The 26,101-nt window shown below is 42.2% G+C and overlaps 1 protein-coding gene across 1 annotated transcript in view; it reads right to left on the reverse strand.

The window, feature by feature from the left end:
* Positions 1-1,055: 1,055 nt before the first annotated feature.
* lrrc52 (leucine rich repeat containing 52) overlaps positions 1,056-26,101 on the reverse strand; it is a 40,726-nt gene continuing 15,680 nt past the window's right edge. The window contains exon 2 of the mRNA XM_033622056.2: positions 1,056-14,971. Coding sequence (XP_033477947.1) covers positions 14,628-14,971 — 344 coding nt within the window. The 3' untranslated portion in view covers positions 1,056-14,627. The remainder of the gene's footprint in view (positions 14,972-26,101) is intronic.

Here is a 26,101-nt window from a genome sequence, read left to right on the forward strand (position 1 = left end):
AGGCCACATGATTTTGCATCCTTGCTATATTCTAAATCTTGTTACAAACGGTAAATGAAGAGGAGCACATTTTAGCCGATTGAAACGGTTCCTTGTCCTTGTTTTTCTGCCTCAGTGTGTCAGTGTGACCTGGTGACACACTGAGCTGTCAGGATCGATTGAGGCTCCTTGGAGCTGGCAGCAGAGACCAGGACTGGCATTCTGGCATCGGCGTGCCATGTCTGGTCTACCATCCCTCCTGAGAAAGCCCACAGCCACGGTGACGCACCACTCACCAAGTGGGGCTGCAGCACACACTGCACGAACACACTCTACCTATTTTAAATTTGCACAAACACACATTTTTTACACCATTAGCTGGGCTGCCATGCTGAACCCTCTCACCTACGGTACACTGATAAACTCTCCTCCTGTGTGTCACTCTTTCTACCACCCTCAGCTGTGTTTTTTTTCCCTCTCTCCACATTAAGTGCCAAGTGAAGACGGCTACACTGCAGTATCTGACCCATCCTGGCAGAGGTGAGGTTGGATAATAAAACCGCTGTTCCTGCCAAAAAGACGAGAGGAGATAAGGGAGGGAGGTAAGGAGAGCAATAGACAAGACAAATAAGGAGAGAGAGGCAGAGTGGGATACAAAATAAAAGCGCACAAGAGAGGGAAGAAACGTTGGAGCCACGGAGGAGGTGGAAAGAACTGAAAAAGGGAATTAGAAAGGTTATGAGATAGAAGAAGACACTAATAGACAAGAAAGGGGGAAGAAGAAGTGTAGTTCAGGGTTGACAGGTTTGAGTAAGGTCGCAGGTGCAGCAGCATTATGTACCTCTCCTTTCTTTCCCTCCCACCCCTGCATCCCTCCATCCCATTTTGAGTGCCAGGGCGTTGGTGCAGAGGCTAAATCAATCACCTCTCTGCCCTCCTTCCCCTCCGTCCCTCCATCCACACATTGTGCTGATGTAGGAGGTGGGCTTTTTCCACACCACTGTATAGTACATGGGACACAGTGAAGACCCAAAGAACACACTCATTTTTAGAAAGAGGGAAGCCACAGTCGTTGGTTAAACATCAGTCTATCGTTTTAATAATAGTAAAAGATAAAATGTTACTTAATATAAGTTACTGCAGTTTTAAATAGCCAGAACGCCAGTCATACAGAAGCAAGTTCTGTGTAGATTCATACAATAATAGTCAGTGATCAATATGTGTGTGTGTGTGTGTGTGTGTGTGTATAGGAGCGTGTTAAGCCAAAGATGAGAGACTGGAAAAAAGAGAGCTACCGTAAGACAGACAACCAAGATGATAGGCCGGTGAGTGTTACCAGGCTGTGTGTGTGTGTGTGTTCTTGTACTTGCTACATAGTGAGGACCACCATTTTCAACCGACAGAGTGAGGACATGTTTGGAAAGTGAGAACATTTTGTCTGGTCCTCACTCTTTCAAAGGCCTGTTCAAGGGTTAAGACTTGGTTTAAGGTTCAGGTTGAAATTAGGTGTAGGTTGGGGTTAGGGTAACTGGTTAGGGAATTCGTTTGCTAAATGAGGGTTCTCACAAAGATAGAAGTACATGGACGTGTGCGTGTGAGTGTGTGTGTGTGTGTGTGTGTGTGTGTGCCCTATATAATATAGGTCAGAAACCCTCAGGTGCGTTGCTGCTCAGAGTGTTGTGTGGTAGTGGTGTGTTTCTAATGTAAAGAAAGTGTGTCATGTTCACGTAATTGTGAAACATCTGCCTGTAGCCCTCTCGTGACCTCTGCTAGTCACAATCTGGGTATACTGAAAAAGGTGCTTGCTGTCACTTTTCACACCTGATTCTGTTTTTTTTTTAATTAATTAAAAACACCCTTGTCCACAGCGTAAAGCTTGAACAAGAACTAAGACTAAGTCCTGGCTCATTTGCAGAATGTGTAGCTATTAAATAGAGAATTATATAAACACTGTCTTCAAGTTTTAATCATACTATGCTGACTTTTCTAGCATGGACATCTAGTCTGACAATTATTATTTTCTCCTTTTAGTACAGCTACTTACTGTTTCACACACAGTCCACTCTACTGAAAGAAGTGTCTCTTTTGAGTAAAGCTCCTCATTAACTTTGAGCTCTTTTCTATCACAGGATGACTACTGTTAAGAGAAAATTCCAGTATGTGTTAACCTTGGTCTTATTCTCATTTTCGTGACCATTCTGACTCATGCTAACTTTGCACTTGGTAAGCTACTATTAGCTTAGTACATCCCACGGGGGGCTCTGTTACTGACATATTCATGTCAATAACAGCCCCTCCTAAAAATGTCCTAAAGAACAAAAAATTGAAGGAACAGCTTAAACAAAAGAAACCATCGTCATACATTTCAAGTGAGTTTTTCTATCCCCTTAGTTCAACTATAGGACTTCAGATGGGCTGAGTACTCTGTGCAATATTGACCCTTCAGCTCTGTGGGGAGAAATAGTAACATATATATATATATATAAGATACCTGCTAAGGGGGACTTTTACATATTCAGGCCCAGAGATACCCTAGAAACCCAGAGTTCTCGCGAGAGCACAATTTGAATTTGCTCAGCGAGTCACTCTGTCAATCAGTAATGATGCTCATTACCCATGCCGTTGGAGCCGAGCTGCACCAATCACATCGGTGTATCTCATATAGGCGGGCCAGAGGCGAGCTAAACAGATGACGACAGCGCTACGACGACAAAGTCCGGAATCAGTCAGTAAACATTGCAAGATGGCTACGGATGAACACCAGTTGTTTGAAACGGCTTTGGCCGCTACAATGAACGAGTTAGACTTGGCTTTTTCTCTAAAAGAGGAACAGAAGACGGCGCTCGAGTCTTTCCTTTGCAAGAAGGACGTTTTCGCTGTGTTGCCGACCGGATACGGCAAGAGTTTAATCTACCAGTTAGCTCCGGTGGTAGCTAAGCTCTGGATACGTCACCCCGTGTATTGTTCTGATTGGTCGTAGTGTTATCCAATTGCGTGCAACGATATTTTCAAATGCATGCTTGGTGCCGCCCCTCGAGTTGGGCCATTTTCATTACTCATAGCCAGACTCTAAATCTTTCTAGATTTGGGTCTGGATTTCCAGGCTAGCCCAGAGACCCATTGTGCCATAATCCACCTGTAGTACATCCCCATGCAGCTACATAAGCTACAGCTTGTGTTTACTGTCATTGGAGACCAGCATTTTGAATTGACTTATGGGAAATTCATGTTCATGTGTAAAGCTTTAAGAGATTTGTGCTGCTTCCTTTGATATATGTGGCCACAATTATGAGAAAAATACCCAAAAAACACCAGAATTTCTCTCGAAGGGGGTTTTCACATCATGGATGAGGGCCTGGATCTGAATACAGTTGACCCCAAGGTCTGGTTTGTTTGATTGGTGGGTACAATTGCCAGGCTCAGATCAGTGCTGCAGTGCAGTTCATATCTACTTGGGTATGTAAAAACTAGCTGGACCATAACACGGAACTGGACTGCTATTGTAGTCTGCAAGGTGTGTCATGACACTGCCTGTCTCCTCTGAACAGAGGCATAGGTATCATTTCAACATTGGAGGGGACACAATGAAACAGAGGATGATTTGGGGTCCTTTTAAAGCGTCAAACACTTAATTTCCTGCATTCTGGTGATTTTTATGCACCACTTTGTGCAATCTCTGCATTAATTCATGGTGCAAATATCTTCAATTTTGTCAAAGTTAAAGTCCTGCCACTTTCACATTGTTAAGCCCGCAGCAGCACACCCCAGTCTCTGAATTCTCTAAGCTGACCTGCCATGGGTGATAAAGTAGGAAAGTAGGAAAGCAGGAAAGGGTCGTTCTGGACATTGTCTGCTAAATAGAGAACAATATGCTTTGGGATCTTGCACTTGGTGTGCTTTTCTACACTGTAGTAACAACATGTCTCGTACACGATGACTCAAGTGTACGGGACAATATTACTAAGCGGCAGGGGGGCAATCATACTTGGGCATGGTATGAAACAATTGTCCCTAAAATGAAAACACCCTAGGTCTCACAAATCCTTTTTATAATGGCCCATCTACTGATTGTGTTGTCCTTTATGGTACAACCATCAAGTGAGTCCCTGCTCTTCTCTTCTCAGGCTCCTCTTAACGGTATTCAAGGGCAAGCAAGCAGAGGGAATCCTGCTGACAGCCACACTCTCCTCTGCTCCCACACAATGTCATCTACAGAAAGGCTTTTATGCTAGAAAGTGTGTATGTGTGTGTTTTGTGTGTGTGTGTGTGTATGAGCGCTCAAAGTGGGGTCACGCTGAAAGTGATGCATAAACAGTTGTTGAGTTTTGACTCTTCACCTCTCCTGATTCTATTTGAATATTCCACACATGTGATGTTCACCTCTTAAGAGAATTGAGACAAGACCGTGATCTCTATAACAACTTTGTCCCACTGCAGCTGCGCTGTTCACGGCGAGTATGGACGATGTGAAGGAGAATCCACAGATAGGAACTGCTTCAAAAAGAAAAGATCCTCGAAGAAGAAAATGCTCATCTTTACCCCCAGAAGGCTGTTTTGTGCTGCGTGTGTGTGTGTGCATGTGTGTGTGCAATGATGGGATGTATTATTGACTTATTGCATTAGATGGTCTCTGTGCTTCATGCTCACGCTCTAACATCACCCTCAGAGAAACAGCGGGATCAGAGTGAGCACACAAATTCAAGTACACACCCACACACACTCTCAAACACACAGTAATGGTTGTGTGAACATAAATGTTTTGTCTCGTAGCATTGCTCTTGTGCTTCTGGGGTTTTGTGTTCTTAGTAGTATACATTTGCCATTTCTGTCTGTCTGTCTGTGTGTCCACCTGTCTGTCTGCTGTCCTCCCTGTCTCTCTCAAAGGGAAGCTGCAGAAAGCTGTAACATCCAGCAGGCAGAGTTTCGAGGGCCGTGTGAAGGATTAGAGCCTGCTCTTTGCCAGTGGAGTGGCTGAGCAGTTGGCGGCACAACTGAAATGAAGGGAGGGGAAGGGGGGAGTGGAAAGAAAGAGAAAGTGGAAGGGTGGAGTAGTGTGAGCCAAGCAGGTGGGAGCGGGGTGTGAGGACAGATAAAGAGAGGAGAGCAAAGATGTCAGGCAAGAGAGGGAAGTGAAAACATTCATGTGTGCATCCACTGAAGTCCTCCGAGAGCCCCTGCTTCCTTCCCTAAGCCCCTGACCCTATCCCAATGCCCACTGTGTGTGTGTGTGTGTGTGTGTGTGTGTGTGTGTGTGTGTGCGTGTATGAGTGACCAAGAGAGAGAATCTCAGCTTCTCTGAGATTGCTCTTACCGTCCTCAGAGTGGAGGTTATCTGTGAAACTGAGCCTCAATAGGCTACTGCAGCAAAATGCACACACACTCATTCACACTTACCCCCGCATACACACACAGTAGGGACTGAGTATCATTATCAAAGGACACCACTTAAAGTTATAATCTGTAAAGTCCAACTGAAATTAAATTACTTTTTTTTTGTCTAGCATACATATCTGCTCAATACATCACATGTCCTGTGTTCTCCTTGAGAAACAAAAATCAGAAACTAAAAGGGAATGCTTTAAACTTCCTGGTTTCGTGATGACACCCTCGAGTTTTGCATTAATTTGACAGAATACCATCATGTGTCTGTCTACATACATGGAGGCCTTATTTCCATACAGCCATTAACATCAGCATTCTAACACAGACAGAGCAGATGGCCACACTGAGCCAGCAGCCTGGTTTTACTTTCACATTAGGGACCAGGGCCAGGATCTGAATGTACTTGACCCCAAAGTTCGGTTCTGAGATTAGTGGGTACAATACCCAGACTCTGATCAACGCACAGTCCACTTAAAAAGGTGGTCTTGAGTGCAGTTGATGTCTACTTGGGTACTCACGTGCTTGCAGTCAGCAATGCAAAGGTATTCATGACATTGCTTGTCACCTCTGAACAAAGGTGTAGGTATCATATCAACACTGAAGGGGACACAAATGAATAAGGGAATGATTTGTGGGTCCTTTTTGAGTGTAAAACAGATACTTTTCTGCATTCTGGTGATTTTTTTATGCACCAATTTCTGCATTTTCTGTACCTATTCATAGTGCAATGGTCTTACTCCCAGGGCAGCAAAAAACGTTGCTTGGTCCGTGGCCCTCTGCATCAGATAAGGACGCACAATGCGACCCTTAGCATCTGACATGCACAGGGATTTTAACCAACTCCAATGTGAACCAATCTTCGCCACTGTTAGACAGCTGGAGCAATGGGTGTAGTATACAAGCAACTAATCCAGAAGGGTTCAACAAGCACAGGACTTCAACCCAGGAGACTGGTGTTTGTGTCTCTTGTGAAACTTACAGTGAACATTGAGTTATTTTGTTATGAGAGTCATTAGTACTAAATCAACTGATGTGACCACAACCACAATGTTTTCCTTATCCTACCCAGTTGGTTTTGCTGCCTGACTGCCGGCACAGTACATCAAGATTTATGCCCTCAGAGCTGTTACAATAACTTCTGCCTAGGTGTCAAAATATGACGAGAAGGGATGCGATACTATTGGAGCCAGACAGCAGCCTGCTACACAAGACAATCTACACAGACTTTGAACAACAACCCAGGTTAGCAGTGTCGGACCGTGGAGCAGGCAGTATAGGAGAATGCTATGGGCGCCGTCATACATAGGGGGTGCCACAAATGGAGGAGGAAAAAAAAATCTAAATTTTACTTTTTTTTACTAATACTATTACTACAATTATTTTGAAATATTACATAAGGCCACAACAACATAACTACACAGCAAAGCTTTGCAAAGTCCTGCATCTTAGCTTATTAAACAAGCCATCAAACAAACACTCACCAGGGAGAAGTGCATTGCAAACGTCAGTTTGCAGGCTAGATAGCTAATTAGCTGCCCAACTGCAGCTGTTAAACAACATGTAAATGCTGTAAATATGGTGCAATCCTTACTCTTCAATACCACTGACAACATCCTAACTGCGCATGACATGTAGGCCACAGGGCAAATTTTTTAATGTTCCCCTGCTGGGGTTCAGCCAGCCAACTGCTGTCAATCAAACACAGACACCAATGTGTTCCTCCAGATGGCTGAGATGAGAAGGAGTATCTCTGATATTTCCCCAAAGACCCTTTATCTTCTTTTTAATAATCAAAAACTATTAATAATAATAGACATTAGACATTCAGACTACAGATAAAAGCATGTAAATGTGATTTCAGTTGGACTTTAAGATTTCTGTCCTGGTTGATATAATTCATTGTTACAGACTAAGATATCTACAGCAAACACTCCTTGAATAGTTTCTCTGTCAGAAACAAAACAGAAGAGCAACTGCTGTATCTGTTTACAGTGCAGCCAAACAAACTCATGTTGTTTTAATAAGGAAGTTGGTCAACAATGATTGCCACCTTCACAATAAAAGCCACCCCATGTTTCAACAGTTTTTAATGTGAACTAGCAGCAGTAGGAAATATTCAGTTAGCATTAGCAGTAACTTAAATACAGCTCTGATATGGTGTCAGGAGTGTGAACAGTAAACGGTGAGGCTGTTATCAATGAGATAAAATAGCGCTGGATTACATGCATGCATCATTTTCCTGTGAATCTCTTGTGCTTAGGTAGGCAATCTGAATGGCGGACTCCGCCACTAACAATGAAAACAGCCATGTAGAAAGATAATTACAGAGTATGAATATGTTGAATAGTTTTTGCTGACGATAAATGGTATCAAAAATGAGGTTTGATTTCATGAAAATCTTAACGATTATGACTTAAAGGAGATGAACTGAGCCTACAGATACTGTTAACACCCTGAATGAATGCACTTGATGCAAGACTCATTATAAGCACTTATGTATGTGTAAAAGCAGACGTGTTTTGAGACAGTTAAAAGATTTTCAGTACTTGTGGTATAAAAATTTCTTACAATATTTAACTGTGTAGTTTTTATTCACGTAAGAATTCCTGTTCTATTGCAGCACAAGAATTCAAGTCACTCTCTCAGTATTAACAAGTAAAGTCTTAGAAAACTACTTCTCATCCATTCTTCATCCTTATTCTCTTTATTGCTTATGATTCATGATGTACAAAACTAAAGAAAACTCTAAAAGAAACGACAAAGTAAAGACATAATTTACTGTACATCAGCAGGTTTATCGGAATCTGTACCACCATCAGAAATCACATATTGGACGAACACACACACACACACACATACACACACTCATTCACACTAAAACACACATACAGCGAGGACTGTTCAGTCTCTGCAGTTCTGTTGCCTTTGAGGACATCTGCAATCTGCAGCTCTAACAGCGCGCCAACACAGCACCTCTGATCTGGAATCAGCAGGCTAATGATGTTTTTTCCTCTGCGTAATAATGTACAAATGTACCAGACTCTCTCTCTCTTGCTCTCTCACACACACACACACACGCACACACACACACACACACACACACACACACACACGTGTCAAGAGATGACAAGAGGAGGGGAGAACTTACAAAGCCACCCCTCCCTCTTATTCATCACTTGCTTGCGCCAGCCACATCCAGAACACCGCCCCGGGCAATGATTTTCTGAGCAACAACACGTCGATTTCTTTGAACTCGTCAGCCACAAAACGCTGCACTTTTCTCCAGCAGGCGCATTTAATAGCTGCAGTGACTCCTCCAAACAAATTCACACCACATCTTATGCAAATGTCCCTTCTCACTGCCAAACATATGTAGCTGATGTATATACTCTGAGTCCAGACACTGGTAATATCTCTGCATACAACGTTTCACAGATGATTACACCAATGACACCTCCCACTTGTGTGCGCACAAACACACACGTGCACACGCACAAAACACGAGCCCTCTACTTCTTAGATCAGTGATATTTTTATCTGTCCTATGTTTCGTCCTGCCATGGGTTAACACCAGAATAGCGCCCCACAAACACACACACACAAACACACACACACACGGTCCTCTCATGCTTTTTGCACACCGACTAACTCCCCTGTCCTCTGACCTACTGCTGGTAAAGGACTGACATTTTCAGTCTGCTAAGCAGCTCTATATTTGTCGGCGGCGTAAAACTGACATTCAGCCGAGCAAAATAGCTGCTCTTTCCAAACAGGAAGCACTGTGTTTAAGGATATGTTTCAGGTATGTAGCTGTGAGGTCACGCTCTTGTAGGTCAAGTGTCTTTTTATGAATGTGACGTAACGTAAGAAAGATTGACACCAACATTCTGCAGGTCATTTAAAGCCTGTACGCCTCTAAGCTTCTCCTTGAACAAATGATCTGATAATGACAGCCTGAAGATTTAACAGATAAATCATAGGTCCAGGTGTGTGTGTGTGTGTGTGTGTGTGTGTGTGTGCCTGCATTGTGTGAAAGCTGATGACAGTGTCAGATTGGGGATGGAGGGGCAGATGAGAGGATGTAGTGATGCATGGTAAGAGAGACCAAAACAGGAGTGTTAATGTTCTCGGGCCTGCGGCTCTGACTTTAGCTGTGCCCTTGAGATTTATCGTGCATGTGGGTGAGTCGGTGAGTCTGTGTGTGTGTGTGTGTGAGATAGAGAGGGATTCTATGATTGAGTGACGTGTGTGTGTGTGTGTGTGTGTGTGTGTGTCAGTGATGATGTGCTTCAGCGGGCTCCTGTGTGACAGATTTTGATTACAAATTACCCTCCTATAGTAAAAAAAAAAAGCTGTTGGTCTCTCATCTACATCCACATATAGATACACTGTCATGATCATAAACCAAGCTGGAAATAACCATAAACATGCACGCATATACGCACAAACACTCACACTGACACACTCTACCAAGCCCTCTGGAGAGTTATCATTTAACCATGCCCATTCATGCGGGGCATTTGGAGCCATTCAGCTCAGAAAATGAATAAAAGCCCGACTATCAATCAGTCTTTCAATACAGCTGCTAAGTACATCAATCAAGATGAATTCCCGCTTCTGACGGTGACCCCACTCTTTCTCCACCCCACCTCTATCCGCAGCTTGTCGTTTATCATCTCTAACCGCCCATCCGTCCCGTGACGAACAGGGCGGAAGTGGAGCAGGATGGAGGAGGAAGGGTTTTGGATCGGTCTGGGCTCGTGAATCACTCACAGAGATGCTCTGCGAACGCTCTGCCCCTCTTAAACACACACAACATACAGTCACGCATACATGAACACACACACATTACTCCAGAGGCCCACTTCCACACTGACAGCTGGGCTATAGACTGCGGCCTGTATGTGCTCAACTGTAACATGAGGTCAATCAAGCGAGGCTCCCAGTCACATAGTGTAGAGTCATCGTTAGCTACACGACTGACTCGATCACCCTGATGCTGTCTTCGTGTGCAGAACCTGCCCCACTTCTACAGCTACAGTAGTTTGGAGACTGGATGAGAAACTACCGCAGCACAGGAAAGCATATACACACAGAAACATGAAACACACGTACAGTACACGCAAGATATGATACAGTCACATAGTGTCGCTATAGGTAGAGTTCTGCTGCCCGTCTTTACAGGGGAATGAGCTTTAAAAGGAAGTTAACACCAGGCTGAAAAGCAGTGTGTCACTGCCCTCGCTGGTCTCAGGTCTGCTTCACCTCTGACCACCAAAATAAGTGTTTCTGCCCACCTGTCTATTTGTGCATTTTCAATTCTAAAAGAAAGCCAGTCAAAATATCACACACAAAAAAGATATGGAATGCAATGAATACAAATTTAGTGAATAAATCACAAAGTGTGTGAAGCATGTGACTTCAACGTTCACTGAAGCTTCGACTCCAATGAAGAGACAAAAAGGCAAAAGCATCAGATTGGTGTGTACTGATGAGGAGACTTTAACGTTCCTCACATTAGTACAAGAAACAAACATATTTCCATCACGTTTTCCATCATTTGAAATTCAACTGGCACTCTGTAAACTGCATCAACTTGTTTCCCCCAACTTGTTTTGCAATGCTTCTTCACTGGAGAATTGGTGCACCCAACATAACAAGTAGTGGAGGGAAATGTGCATTCATTAGCATTTTCTTTTGCTGATTTTCCAACCCGATCTCACTCCCAGCTCATCAAACACTGAAGCTTGGTCAGTGTCCCTCAGTGTCAGATACAGAGGCACCGAGCCACCCTTAAGCGGGGGGTATGAGATGCACTGGTTGGCGGCACTTTTTGATGCTCCAAGCAACTTCCGTAGCATTTAGAGTGAGAAAGTCTGCATAAGGCAGGTGGGAGAGGACGTGTATGGGTCAAACAAACTTCAGACTTTGATGCGGGGGATTGCTGTTGGTGTCCCGTGTGAAACCAAAAGTCAGTAATGATATAGTGTGCTGTTAAGGCCCTGACACACCAAGCCGACGGTCGGCCGTCAACCAAAGTTGGGCTGTTGGTGAGCGTCTGTCAGCCTAGTTTTTGCGGTGTGTCCCGCACTATCGGCACTTCGGCATCAGTGGCTTTTTGGCTGATTGAGCATGTTGAATTGGTGGCGGAGTTTGTCAGTGAGAGAGATCACTCTGATTGGCTGTTCAGGTTTTATTTCCTCGCCCCTGTAGCAAGTGAATCTGCCTGTAGTGAAACCGGGGCTAACCGGTGCTCTCCGTTTGAATCCAAACGTTTGAATCCAAACGGAGAGCCGGGGTTAGCTGGGAGCGGCTAGCGGAGCGTTAGCCGCAGCATGACCGGAGGGACGCACAGCCAGTTAGCCTCCGCTAGTCTCTGAGCTAGCCCCGGCTCTCCGTTTGGATCCAACCGGAGCACCGAGCCCTGGTTTGTTATTCAGGTTAAAGTGGGAAGAAGCAGCGGGTTTATCGGGCAGCTGAGTGAAGTGGAGCCTGCGCAGGAAACACCGGGACCGTCTGGATGTAATAGTCCGTGGAGGTGCTGCGGTGCTCGGCTGCACAGATAGGAAACCCCTCGGCTGACAGGATGTACCACTCTCTCACTCCGCTCTCTCTCACGCAGGCGCAGAACGTACGTGCTACTTGGCTGTCGGATGTAGTCCGTGTAGTGTGTTCAAATGCAACTGACACAGGGCGACGTGAGGCGACGTAGACAACGCAACAGTTGGCTTTCGTCGCAGCTAGTTCTTTGATGTCGGTTTGGTATTTACCCACCTTTAAGTGTAGCATACTATGTGAGGGATGTATGTCATGTGATGGTTTTTCTTTTCCCCCGAAACCGAACCACATACTTTTGTTGCCTAAACCTAAGTAAGTGAACCTAAAAACTAAACCTAAAAAGTTTATTACCTACCTTCTACTTTTATTTTGAAAGGAAACAATGCATGTGACCAGCAGAAGTTGGTACGTCATCCCTGAGTGTCCAAAACTGACACTGGAAGGGTAACTGGAGCGTCATAGCAAGAGCCACTGAGGAAGCGTCGGTATTTGACAAGTTGGGATTGAGAATTTGTTGAATTTCCTTGAAATTCAGTTAAATGTACAAGATTGGGATGGAAACTTGGTCAGAGTTGTGCTCTTTGTGCTCTGCACCAGTAACAGTGATGAGTAACAGCAACATGATGTCATGTGTACTAACACCCAACATTGATGTCACGGTGTACTGACACACTCCAGATTACACTTCTACATCACTGAAGCAAAGTAAAAACCACTGGACGTCAGTGAAAACAAAGACTTCAGGGGGGTTTTAAGTTGCTCTGTAAAGATACCATGTGGAGTTTTCTTGTCAACAAAAAAATATGTTTACATTCAGAATCTATCGCATAAATGCTTTTGTTTGTAGTCTTGAAGCCTACAACTACATTGAAAGCATTTCTTTCCTTTAAAAAAACATTTGACAAGCTATTTTCTGTTTTTAGATTTAAAACACGTGTCCCTTCCATCCATGTTTGCGAACTACCCCTTTCACAGATGCACTGCAAACCTGAAATCATCTAGACCAGTGGTTCCCAACTGGTGGGTTGCAGGCCCATTCTTAATGGACCGCAAGTGACCTGCAAGCATGTCACGTTTTTTTCCAGAATTTCCAGCACGGAGCTTTTATTTTGTAGTGCCATTTTCTGCTGTAGAGTGAGTGACTAACCGACAGTTACTCAACAGAGACAGCAAACTAGCTCGACAACATGGCCAAGTATGACACACTGGACTCCGTGGCTGGACCAGTTGGGAACCACTGGTCTAGATATTACCTGGAGGAGCTGTATGTGAGAACACAAAAGTCTGAATCAGTTGGATCTGACATTAAACCTACTTCATCCGGCCAACTCCCCAGTGCAAAGTCTGTGTAATGTTCAATTGAGCCCATGTGTGAATAGAACAGGTAATTAGCGACTGGGCGTGTTTGATGATGTTTCCATCATGTGACTCGTGCTAAACTGGAAGAAAACAAACACTTAATGATGAAGAAGAAGGGTCATTTACATGAAGGAATGTCTAACTGGAGAGACTGGGGAACTTCTGCTGGGAAAGGCAAATGCCAAAATTGTCAGATTCAAGTAACAGCAAGAGACATGCGAACTTGCTACGGGACCGCATGTAATCTGTGTCACATCCTGCCTCCTGCACGCTATACCCAGGCGCCACCTCTCATCTAAACCAAAGTGAATATTTCCAGTAAGTGCGAACGCTCCTGACACAGACGATCTCATATTGTGTGCTACATGTGTGAAAGGGAAACTCTGGACAATGCTCAAACCTCAATCTACAGGCAATGTCCGCAGTTCATATGAGCTAACAGCTTTAGTTTCCACCAGGTGTGTACGAGATACAAAAACTTTTCTCCATAGTGTAACATGTGGTTAAAAACTCCACACGGTGCCTTTAAACTTCCAAACTCACGTGTTAATCCCAACCAGCAGTGAGTCACAGAAGTTGTTCATTCTTAGTATTTTTTACATTCAAATAATTTCATCATATCCCAAACTGTTTTTGGACAGATTCTGTCTATAGGAGACAACAGTGACTGTTCACTATTTCAAGTGAGTTGCCTTAAGGCATTCAGGAAAATCACATCTTAATACCGAAATGTACTAGTTTTCCCTTTTTTATTGTAGCAGAGATAAGGCATCACTCTCTTTGTGACCCCCAGTACCTTCCTATTTGTATTAATGTAGTGTGTGTGTGTGTGTGTGTTGCTCACAGAACACGTCTTGTTATAATCATCATTTACAGAATGTTACTCAAGAGCACTTCACATAGTATGCAGGTATATCTGCCCACTCAGAGACAACAAGGAGCTCCGCAGAGTATCTGTGCTGAGGTGAGCAGTATGAGTGTGTGTGTGTGTGTGTGTGTGTGTGTGTGTATGTATGTGTGTGTGTGTGGGGGGGGTTATTGCTCTCAATAATCTCAGAGGTCATTCTGTACTCCTGAAGTGAAGGCATAGTCATCCTTATTGCTGTCTCTGTCTGTCTCTCTTTCTCTCTCACACACACTAACACACACACTTACACACTTTCTGTCCAATATGGTGAAGAGCATATTGCGATATCTAAATCTGTAACAAAGAGAGACAGTCAGATCTTGGTTCATTCCAGAGCCTTTGGTCTCAGAGTCCTCTCATCACTTCTGGTTCCTCCTCTCTGTCTGTCCTCCCCTCCCGTGTTCTCATGTCATCCCTCCTCATGTTGTCTCACATCAGACTGTCACACCTGCATGCCAGGCTTGCTCAGATCCCCGTTCCCCTGGTTTCCACCTCCTCCGCCCCCTCCCCCACCACCTCCGCCCATCCCTCCCCTCTCGTCCTCGTCATCGCTGTCCAGCTCCTCGCTCTTCCTTTTGCTGTAGCGCTCGTACAGCACCATGAGCACGCCCATCACCCAGGCCGACACCGTTCCGGCCGAGAAGATGACAAAGCCGATGGCAATGAAGAAGAGGTAGTCCCAGTAGCCCAGGCCTTGGTGGCAGTCCGCCCGCAGCTGCATGCCGACCTCCGCCAACCGCTGGCCCGCCAGCTCTGGGGGACTCTGGCAAACTGTCTGGCCCTCGTCTGGAGGTGAAGGAGAGAAAAGAGGAGGGAGGAGATTAATGAGGAAAGATATAGTATAAAAGCGAGCAGGGGCAGAGAATAATCAGTATATGGGTGAAGATGAAGGGCAGAGCATCAGAGAAAAAATGTAATTACTCTAGAGAAAAAGGTGGGCAACAACAAAAGCAGGACACACACGCATTCTTGTACTTGTATCTTTGTGAGGACCCTTGTTGAGACAATGCATTTCCTAGCCCCTTAACCATCACAACTAAATACCTGACCTTTACCCCTATATAACTCAGCAGTTAATATTCTATAAATAAAGATACCCAGCTGCAGAAGAAATCTTTTTAATAACACTGATTGAAATGGTTCTGAGCAAGTGTTTATTTCACTCGTAAATATTCTTCTTCCCCGTTAATAATATCCTAACTTTACTTTACTAACCTACAGTGTGTGTGTTATTTTGAATTGTGGTTTTAATGATGTTACTACACTTTATTTACACTTTTTTATTACTAACCAGCGCTGTGTTTGTGCATCTTAAAGGAACAGTGTGTAAGATTTAAGGAGATTTAGTGGCTTCTAATGGTGAGGACTGCAGATTGCAACCAGCTTAAACTTCTCCCGATTACAATTCCTTTAGTGTTCATTGTTCAGGAGGTTTATACCAGGAGCTGAATTATCCACAGAGGTCTCTTCCTCTCCAAAACAAACAGACCAGGAAATGAAAACTAGTAAAAACACTGAATAAAGCAGTTTCATGTTACAAATCAGAGTTTCTCTGGCATGTTCGAGACAGTTATTAGGCCAGCACCTGCTAATGTGTGCTCACCATTTTTCTCTGATAACTTAAGATTCAGACATCAGGGAGGTTTTCACCTTATCTGCGGAGGTCTCTTCGTCTCCAAAACAAACAGACACGGTGATTTAAACTGGTAAAAACACTGAATAAATCAGTTTCATGTTGATGAAACACGGCTTTTTCTGATGCTGCTCATCATGGAGAGGCTTCTTACTATGGTGGTGAAAACGCCAATGGTCCTATCTAGAGCCAGACGTCGGTTAATTCACTGTGGGCTACTGAAGCAAAATATTTTTTTAAAAAAAGGACCCACTCCCTGTGTAGATAAAAATGGCTCACTTTAAGGTAACCAAAACAAATAATACTTATTTTGAGGGGATTATACACTAAAGAAAACATATATATCATATTATATTCCATTTCTGCCAGCATATCTCCCAAAATCCTACTCAATGGACCTTCAAATATTTTAGTACTTATTTTTACTTAAAGCAGTTATGTATTTCTATTTAACTTTAATCATCTCTTTTATATATCTATTCACATTATTTATCTCTTTATCCTCTTTCTTTTTTCAAAAAAGTATTTATTTCAACTGTCATTTTAACATTGCTTAGTTTTGATTTAATTTCGTTTAATTTTATTACTGTGGAAACAGTAAATGGGGATCCTAAGGAAAGAATAAAGAATAATTAATGTACCAAGCTAACGGTGAGTCACAGAAGCCCAACAGTAATATAACCAATCCTTCCTCCAATCCTCCTGAGCAAGTGGACCAAACTCTTTGTAATGGATTTTAGACGACTATAAAAGGTTTTAAAAAAAGAGTATTTTCAGAGTTACTCACCTGGTCGTTGTGTGCCTGTGGCCCTGTAGCATTTTAACCCAAACTTTACCCTAACCCTATAACCCAGTCTTAACCTTCAAACTGGCCTTTGAAGAAGTGGGGCGAAAATGTCCCCACTCTGTTGTGAAAATATTCCTTATAAGTCCTCACTATGTAGCAAGAACAAACACAGACACGCACACACACACACACAGAAACAGACTTTAACACTGCAGTGATAACCTCTGTGATAAATGATCCCGAGAGACACTACAGATTTCCTCTGGGTAATGTAGGTCTTTGGTGTCTAGGACATGGCAACATTATTATTCTGTGCACACACACACACTCACACACGCTACACGCACACACACGCTCACACACATACACAGAAAGGTGACTAGACTTGACTGCAAGGCTCTGACACATCAACCCTCCCACCCCCTCATGCACATCATTATACACTAACAAATCACTCTGCAGCAGCGGAGAGATAAGGAGATGAGTGTTTTCCCTGACAAAACATCTGCCGTTCATAATGAGGAATATGATAATGAGCTGGGGCGACTTCAGACCACACGGGGAGGCAGAAACACCACAAGCCTTTTGAATACTGGAGAACATTTATTTGTGGCGTTTGCAGCGTTTCATGCTGCGCCACAGAGAGGTCAAAGGTCAGGGTCAGCTGCAGGATTCAATGTCCTGATTGAGAACAGTGCTAATCGTGCCGTGCTGCATGTTTTCATTCTGCCACAGTGACTTTGCAGCATGAGCATATATACAGTACCCTCACGTATATTAATTAGTGTGAATGCAGAGTGTTAAAAAAGAGAAGAGAGGCGTGCTCCGTGCGTATCTGACGGTGTGATCAGAGACAAGAGGAGAGCAGGATACAGTATGCGCTATCGTTTCATCTGACTTCATCTCTCGTTACAAGCTAATTCCCATGCTCCTTCGCTCCCACCCTCCCTGCATGCGTAATTGTACTTTCACTTCCCCAAAAAAGAAGTTTCTTTCAAGCTGGGAACAATGAGAGAGATGAGAGAGCCCAAAGAGAGATAGACAGGGAGACTGAAACGAGATGGGAGTAAATGAGAGTGAGACGGCAACACAGAAAAAAAAGAAAGATGGGAAGAAAGGAGGAGCAATTTGAAAATATTTTCACCTGCACACACTCAAAGCAAAGAGACAGATGCAGTGAGTCTGACCTCAAGATGAGAGGGGACTGTATCTGGCTGCGGTCCTGTTCGCTGATGGATTATTGCCGTTAACAATGTTAATTAAACCGCACTCATCTACCAATAAAGCCAAAGGTCTGAACATGGAATTGAGTGATTGGGGGAGGGAGGATGGTGAGATATGATCTATACTTCTCTGAGTACTTGCCAGGGCTTCGTGACGGGAAAAGCTGCAGCTAGAAGCTGTGAAATGATTATGAAACCGAGCACTTAGAGCCAAGTTTGGTATCTACAGGACACATAACGCAAACTGACTTAAATCCTTCCTCATAAATTCTTAAGCGCTTTATTCTCCTAATATCCACTTTAACCCCGAGATAACCCTGAGACAGATTAGTCTGGTGATTAGATTACTTCGACTTTATGTCTGCAAGGGTTAAAAATACTCAACCTGGTGTTTTGACAAGGTTGTAAAAGCCTGTTGAGGAAAACGTCCGCAACACATCTGCAGGAGTTTGATAAGGCTCTTGATCAATACAGACTTTACGAACACCTCCCCAAGGGAGCTTTGTCTCAGATTTGAGAACACAAGTTGTGCTGATGCTGTTGAAGTGATGGTTTGATGTTGTGTGTACAAATATCCTGAGAAGTTATAACAGGTCAGGATTATGCACACTGTGACAGAATTACAGCGAGTGGATCAGGTCGCTGTTTTAATGTGCATCTGTTTATTTGACAGCGTTCTGTGTCCAGGCAGAAATAGCAGGTGGGTATTAGGTTATTGAGTTAGCAGGGAACGTTACGCAAGTCATTATGGTGATTAGTGATTATGTGCTAAGGTTACTGTGCAGTTATTTAGCAGCAACACATAAACCGAGGATGAACCAGGAGACGCACGTAACACAGCTCAGCAGACACGTTTTCTTACCCCAGTTTTAACCGTCTCTCAGTAAAAGGAAGGACATGCAGCGGCTTCCCCAAACTGTCACTTTCTATCTTCCCTCTCCTCGTCTCCGCTCACTTTCAGCACACGTCCTCAAGTGAAAAGAGGAACAAAATATCACTCTATCTGTGAAAGTGTCAGAAAAATCTGGGAGTTGGGTCTTCATTTTAAACATAGGAGGATATACAGTATAAGAATGCCAGGTGGTTCCAAATCATTTCCCATTTCAAAATTCCAAACTTTTTCAGATTCAAACATTCACACTTCTCTGTAGATTTTTCAGACCATATTTAACATCTAAGTAACAGGATAATATTAAGCTAGATATTCATTTATTATTTAAATTGATTGATTTTATTATTGTAAAACACACTTCATTCAAAGCTGGCAGAAGCAATATAAAATTCATAAAAGCTAACTGCTCACTGGACAGATATTGAAGAAGAACTTTGCCTTCCTACCTCGCTACCTTCTTTATCATTTATTAACATTGACAGCTGGAGACAGAGAGAGAGAGAGAGAGCCTTTCACGACACTCAAGGTCACCTTACAAGCAAAGACAGAGAAAATAACAACAGATTTAAAAAGTCAACGAGAGAAGGAATACAGTAACAAATAAATAAATAATAATAACTAGTCCATAGCCATTGGTAGCTTTGTAACTTCTACCTATGCCAGTCCTCAATGCCTATGTGCAGTTTCACATAGATTGACCACGTCAGTGAGTAGAAAAACGTGGGACAGACAGAATGACTGACTGACAGAATGACACACTGACACTTTCCCTGATTATGTACAGCATACCATACCATGACTTAGTCATACCAAACATTAGAAACAACACCAACATTGGTCCACAGGGGGAGCCACAGCGATCGGTCGCATTTTAGCCATTTTGAAGCATTTTTCTGTTGTTATAGCGCCACCCAGTTGCCAATTAGAGTTAAATTTCTCCAGTCACCTTGAGGCGTCCTGTTCTACATATCTACCAAGTTTAGTAAAAATCCATATGGCGGTTAGGCCTAGATAAGAAATGAGCTCTCTAGCGCCCCCATTTTGTTTGATGGGGTCAATAATGGAGGGGTCCCCTCAGATTATGTGTTTGTGTGTGTTTGCAATTTCAATGGGTTGCTATAGCGCCCCCCTTTGGCCAATTGATGTAATATTGCTTCATTGGCATCCTCCCATGACCCTCGACCACTGTGCCAAATTTCACATGGATTGACCAAGTCAGTGAGGAGAAAAACGTGGAACAGACACACAGAGTTTTTGTCATTATATAGTAAGATATACTTGCCCTTTATTCAGTTCAATTCACAACACGCTTCAGGCATGGCTGGATGTAAAGAAATTTTGTGGATCTGGTCTTGGAATCTCTACACTAGCTCCTCCAACCCAGACCTGCCACCCTCGACTGGGAAGTCTCTGCTTATTAAGTGGAAAGAACATGGTATACACCAGTTTCAACAGCTGTCTACTGATGGGTCCCTTAAGTCTTTTTTAGATTTAAGAACAGAATTTGGAATTCCCAAACAGCAATTTTATAAATACTTGCAAATTTGTAACTTAATTATTACTCTCAAAAGAGCAGGACGACTCTCCTTGGGGTTGTCAAGGATGGAGGAAATTCTGGAGAGCTCCACGTCATTAAAAGGGAAAATTTCTCCAATCTATAGTGCTCTGTTAGAACATCTCAGTTCCTCCTTGATCCCACTGAAGACTGTATGGCAGAAAGGTTTGGGTTGTGAGCTTACTGATGACCAGTGGGAAAGTATATGTCAGAGCGTCTCTTCATTGTCATGCAACAAAATAATTGAAGAGAATTATAAATGTATGCACAGGATGTATCTCACCCCATTATGTCTGAGTAAGATATATCCCACCTCATCCTCTAAATGTCACAGATGTAAAACATATACAGGGTCAGTCATTCATGTTTTCTAGGAATGCAGAAAAAAGGTCTTGAGGGTTCCATCTGACATTTCCCCAGTACGGCACCTCTTTGGTACGGAACTGAACAGGACGCTAGACCCGATGTCTGCAAAGAGGATCGGCATAATATCATATATAGCAAAGAAGTGCATTTTGCTCAACTGGAACCAGCAAAGACCCCCAACATTTAACTTTAACAACGCACTCACATATTAAAAAATAAGGGGGAAGTCTTCCTGAGAACATGGGAACCTCTTATGGATCTCTGACTATCCATGTAGCCTGCTTACGTGTGCTCTGACTCTTTTTTCTTTTACTATCAGTTATTACTATCATGATTTTATCATGTCTTTACTGTGCATGTACTCGTTTGAGGGTGTTTCTAAAAAAATAAAAACAAATAAATAAATAAATAATTGAAGGGAAAAAAAATCACAAAAGCAGTCTTGGTTTGTCTCTACACTGCTCCAACAATCACCAACTCTTGTTTTGTTCAATAAACCCTTAATTCACACAGTAAGATGTGAAAATATTCTGGCTCTATACACGCTTAAATTACTGTGTATCTAAATTGAGTCTGGTGGGTCTGGTGATGGCAATTTTGGGTCTGCTTCTGGTTTTAAAAAAAGGGTGTTACTCTGGGACAAAAAGGTCTATCAATGTAAGAATCATTTCCATACTACTGTCAGACACCCAGAATAATAACCTGAGTCTGTCTGTTGCAAAAACAAACACATTAAGTGGACGTAAATTAACAGTGTTCAGTTGCGCGTAGGGATTATATTGCAGCGTGGTTCACAGTTGCTGGCATTCCCATTATTCACTTGAGAAAATATGGTCCGGGCTGAAAAAAACCAAAGTAACTCTTTATCATGTTACATGCTGATGATGTATGCTATTACGTTGCCAAACAGTGGCCGGAGGATTGTAGCCAGGTACTGTAGCTTAACATATTGAATACATAATATTATATTATTGCTATCCCACAACTTTTTAGTCTCTTTTATAAATAAGAACCAAAAATGAAAGTTGGAAAAAAGTTAAATAATTTTCACCGTTTCTGTGTCCATGGAAATGACGATGAACGTAGCAATGACGGTATGGTTTTCTTACACAGGAAAGGTCGTCTGTTTACTTTTCTGATAACGACATCACTGCATGACTCATAAATGTTCAGACAAGCTTCACATTTGGTTATTTGTGGTGGTATGCATATATGCAAAGATAACCAATTACTGCATTCTATTGTTTTGAATTTTAGAAAACAGAATATGGGCAAAAATCTGATAACAACTATTTTCCCATACTCTCCTTTGTGTTTCACCATACTTATTAGTGATAAATGATAACAAACTTCATTTGTACAGCACTTTTCAAATCACAGTTATGAAGTGCTTCATGAGACAAATAAAATAGAATACACCATTAAGAAAAAAACAGTAATAAAAACACTGAACATAGGCTAAGACCAGATAAATTAAAGTGTGTAATAAAAATAAATAAATAATTAAACTGATGAAAGAAAGATAAAAACTAGACACACAACAGATTTATTTAAAAAAAAAAAACAGCCTTCCTGTAAAAGTATGTTCTGAGGAGTGTTTTAAACGAAGACACTGAGTTTGCTAACCTTTGCTAATTTGTCCAAACATGGAAATTACTGAAATCACAGTCCATACTTGTTCATACTGCGCAGAAGTCCTGTCAATTGGATCAACAAATTCTGGGTGCACACTTGTGGATTTTCACCACCTCTGCAATCCAACAGTGGTACTTGTTGCTTTCGATTTGAATGACCTTGGCCTCTTTCCAGTTCATGATGTGATTCTCCCTTTTGCAGTGGTCTGAGATGGCTGATTTCAGATTTTCCTGCTCCGCACAGGTCCGCGCTTCAGATGTTTCCTTTTCACACTCTTTTCTATGTTAATTTATTTTTGTACTGAAGGCTCTACCTGTCTCCCCGACGTAAGCTTTGTTGCATGATAGGCTCATATATCTCATATATGACGTTACATTTCTTCTCGGGGTCCATCTGGTCTCTGGTTTTGTGTGTGGATTTATGGGTGTGTTTATGCTGTGTTTGTGCATGAATCTTTGAATGCACTCTCTGATCCCTTTGATGTATGGTAGGGTGACCATGCCCCAGGTTTCCTTCTTTGTTTCTTTCTTCTTATTTTCCTCTTCTCTGTTGTTATTCTTGACCCCTTGTTTGCCTCTGTTTTATATTTATGAAGCTAGCACGGTCATATAGTGTTGGACACATCACCACAACATCACTTGGCACTTCTGATGATGAAGCTGAAACTGTCAAGGTATGACAAAACAACACTTAAGCCTGTAATAAGAACCATATCAAGCTAAGTGTAAAAAGTAGGCTATATGAATTTGTTTGGACTATGACCTGACTGCAGACCACTGTTTGAGAGCAACAACCAACAAAACCGGTTGTTCTTTTTGTGAATCATTTTAACGGCTTTTTAGGCATCAAACAAGGGTGTTCTTTGCAGTGAGGATAATGCCACACAACTTCACATATTTTAAGCCAAAACATATCTTTTCCTAACATAACCAAGTGGTTTTTGTGCCTAAAGCTAACCACACAGTAACCACAGTGTTTTCTGGCAACTGGGTTGAGTAGGGACTCTTGGGCGATACTAACTGTTGGCAGTGTGAAAATGAAGCAGGAACTTTCCTCCATTTAATGTAGAGACTGTCTGTTGTTTCCCCGTTTTGGAAACGAGTGATCAAAAGAATTGGAAAGTGGGTGCATAAATCACTCAACACAATCTCCCCAGCTGTGTATCCAAATAAGAATTTTGACTCGTATTAGCAGGCTTTGACTGGTGCTTCAAGGATTGTTCTCCACCTGTGAAAGTGTCTGACAAAGAATGATTTTGCTGAAAGGTTCAAATTAATGATGGACGACTCTCTGATCACGGGGGAATTCCATGAAGTTTGGTCTCATTTTTAACCTATTTAATTAATGGACTGTAATAGGAGGTAAATACTCCCACTGTTTTTATTGGGAAAATGAGCTGCCCCAGTTTTGTTCTATTTATGTTGTTTTGGTTTGTCTTATTTATTTGCAATGAGACTTAAATGCTTTCAGGTACGCTGTTGTCTTGTGCTGCTTTATTTGTCTTTGTATTTTGGAAAATAACACAAAAGATAATTACAATGAGCTTCAGTGTGCCTCTCTCTTTTTATACCTCTCTATATTTCTCCCTTTTCTTCCCCTGGCCCATCAGTTTCATTCCTCCGTCACTCTCTGTCACCATCTGTGACGGTCGGGGCTGGCTAGCTGATCTGCTCAGTCTCATTACCCTGCCAAGATCGCCTCAGGGCAGGTGTGAGGATTTTTTCTCGTGTATGAGTGCGTGCAGTGAGGTTGCTGTCTATTTCCTCTTACAATATAACATTCATAGCTGGATGCCGGAGCTGCAAGTTACAATCAGTGACTGTACAAACACACAGCAGCGAACAGGTCCCTCAGGGTGTTTGTGTCTCATCTGTCCCTCCTCAGTCACTGTTTCCTGCACCTTGCAACACTTCAGACTCTGCACACAGTTCTTGGCTGCATGTTGCTGCAGTCTGGTCGCCTCTCAAAGAGAAGCGTGATGAAAGCCAGGACACATTTCTTGATCAACTCTCGACCAGAATTTGGCAGGTGGAGTTGAGGTTCTAGAAAAGGTTTAAGTCCTGGTAAAACCTGTCTCTCAACCAAAAGCTGTTTTCAGAGAAATTGTCCTTGAGATAAATTTCAGCACTTTATCCAACGTGCTGGTGGTTAAAAACTGCATTTAAAACATTTTGCATGACAATATGGGAGGTGTTACTGCTGTATGTGCTCTGTGCTGCTGTCCCTTTTCCCTCCCTTGCAGATCTGCCCAGGTGTGCTGCATTACTTAACGAGGTGCAGTGCACCTGCAGGTGTTTAAGAGCTCCTGTGCCAGCAGCAAAGGAGAGAGGCCTCTGGTGTGGGGACTGCTGCTCCTGCTGCCTCTCAGCGTCAGAGTTTTGTTGTCTTGTCTGCTTGTTTTATTATTTTTATGTGTAGTAAACCCCCTGATGTTTGTGTGGTTATACTGAGTCAGTGTTGGAATTTTGTTTGCCCCATAGAGCCGCCTAAGGGTGGAGCGTAACAGAAGCCATTACTGTAAAAACCACATCCTCTTAAAGCATGACCACTGGTGAAAGAAGTATTCTTTACTTAAGTACAAGTATTAATACATCCGGGTAAAATGACTCCAGTATAATCAAAAGTCACGCATTTAAAATCTCAAGTACTCATCAGGCAGCAAACCAGTGTCAGTGAGGCATTATATTATAAGTTATATTATGTATGCATTACTGTGCCAGCAGCATTTTATAATTAATATATGATGCATTATATTTTATAATGGGAGCATATATTTTGTATGTAAAACTTTCAAAGCTTTGAAAAGTAACTAGGAGCTCACTAAAGCTGTGAGATAAGGTCATGGAGTGAAAAGTTCACTATGTGTTTCTGGGATGTAGTGTGATTGAAGAAAGTTGCATGAAATTGAAATACTCAAGTACAAGTTCCTCAATTATACTGAAGTACAGTACTGTATAGTACTCGAGTAAATGTACTTTGCTACTTTCCACCTCTGAGCAAGACCATAGACAGTATACAGAGGTGGGTAGAGTAGCCAAATATTGTACTCAAATAAGAGTACTGATACTTTAGAACAATATTACTCAAGTAAAAAGTAGTCATCCAAATAATTACTTGAGTAAGAGTAAAAGAGTATTTGGTGAAAAAACTACTCAAGTACTGAGTAAGTGTTGAGTAACGTCTGATTTATTTGTAAAATAAGAACATGAACGAAATCAATCAATCAAAAATAATAATCTGCAAATTCATATATTTTAAACGATACCCCTTTAACTAAAACAAAAATAAATTAAATCTTTACAAACATAACATAAATCAAGGCACAAGAAACACATATATATATATATATATATATATATATATATATATATATATATATATATATATATATATATATATATATATATATATATACATATATGTAATTATGTACTCAGAGGTGGGTAGAGTAGCCAAATATTGTACTCAAGTAAGAGTATTGTTGCTTTAAAACAATATAACTCAAGTAAAAGTAAAAAGTATTTTGCATTAAAACTACTCTGAAAAGTACAATTTATCCAAAAAGTTACTCAAGTAAATGGAACTGAGTACATGTAACTAGTTACTACCCACCTCTGACAGTATATAAAGATGGACGACACGTCTCCACCTCTCCCACTGTACAAATATGAAGCCAAAATATTGCGGATATAGACGCTGCTATCTTGTACAGCTGATGCAGTAGAAACCTCCGTGGTATCAAATTCCCACCCAAGCTCAAGTCCCTCCAATCACAAGCACACTGAATGGCACACAAGGCTGTCAGTCATGACATCAAACCCACTC

Source organism: Epinephelus lanceolatus, chromosome 6 (assembly GCF_041903045.1).
Source record: "Epinephelus lanceolatus isolate andai-2023 chromosome 6, ASM4190304v1, whole genome shotgun sequence".
Taxonomy (NCBI): domain Eukaryota; kingdom Metazoa; phylum Chordata; class Actinopteri; order Perciformes; family Serranidae; genus Epinephelus; species Epinephelus lanceolatus.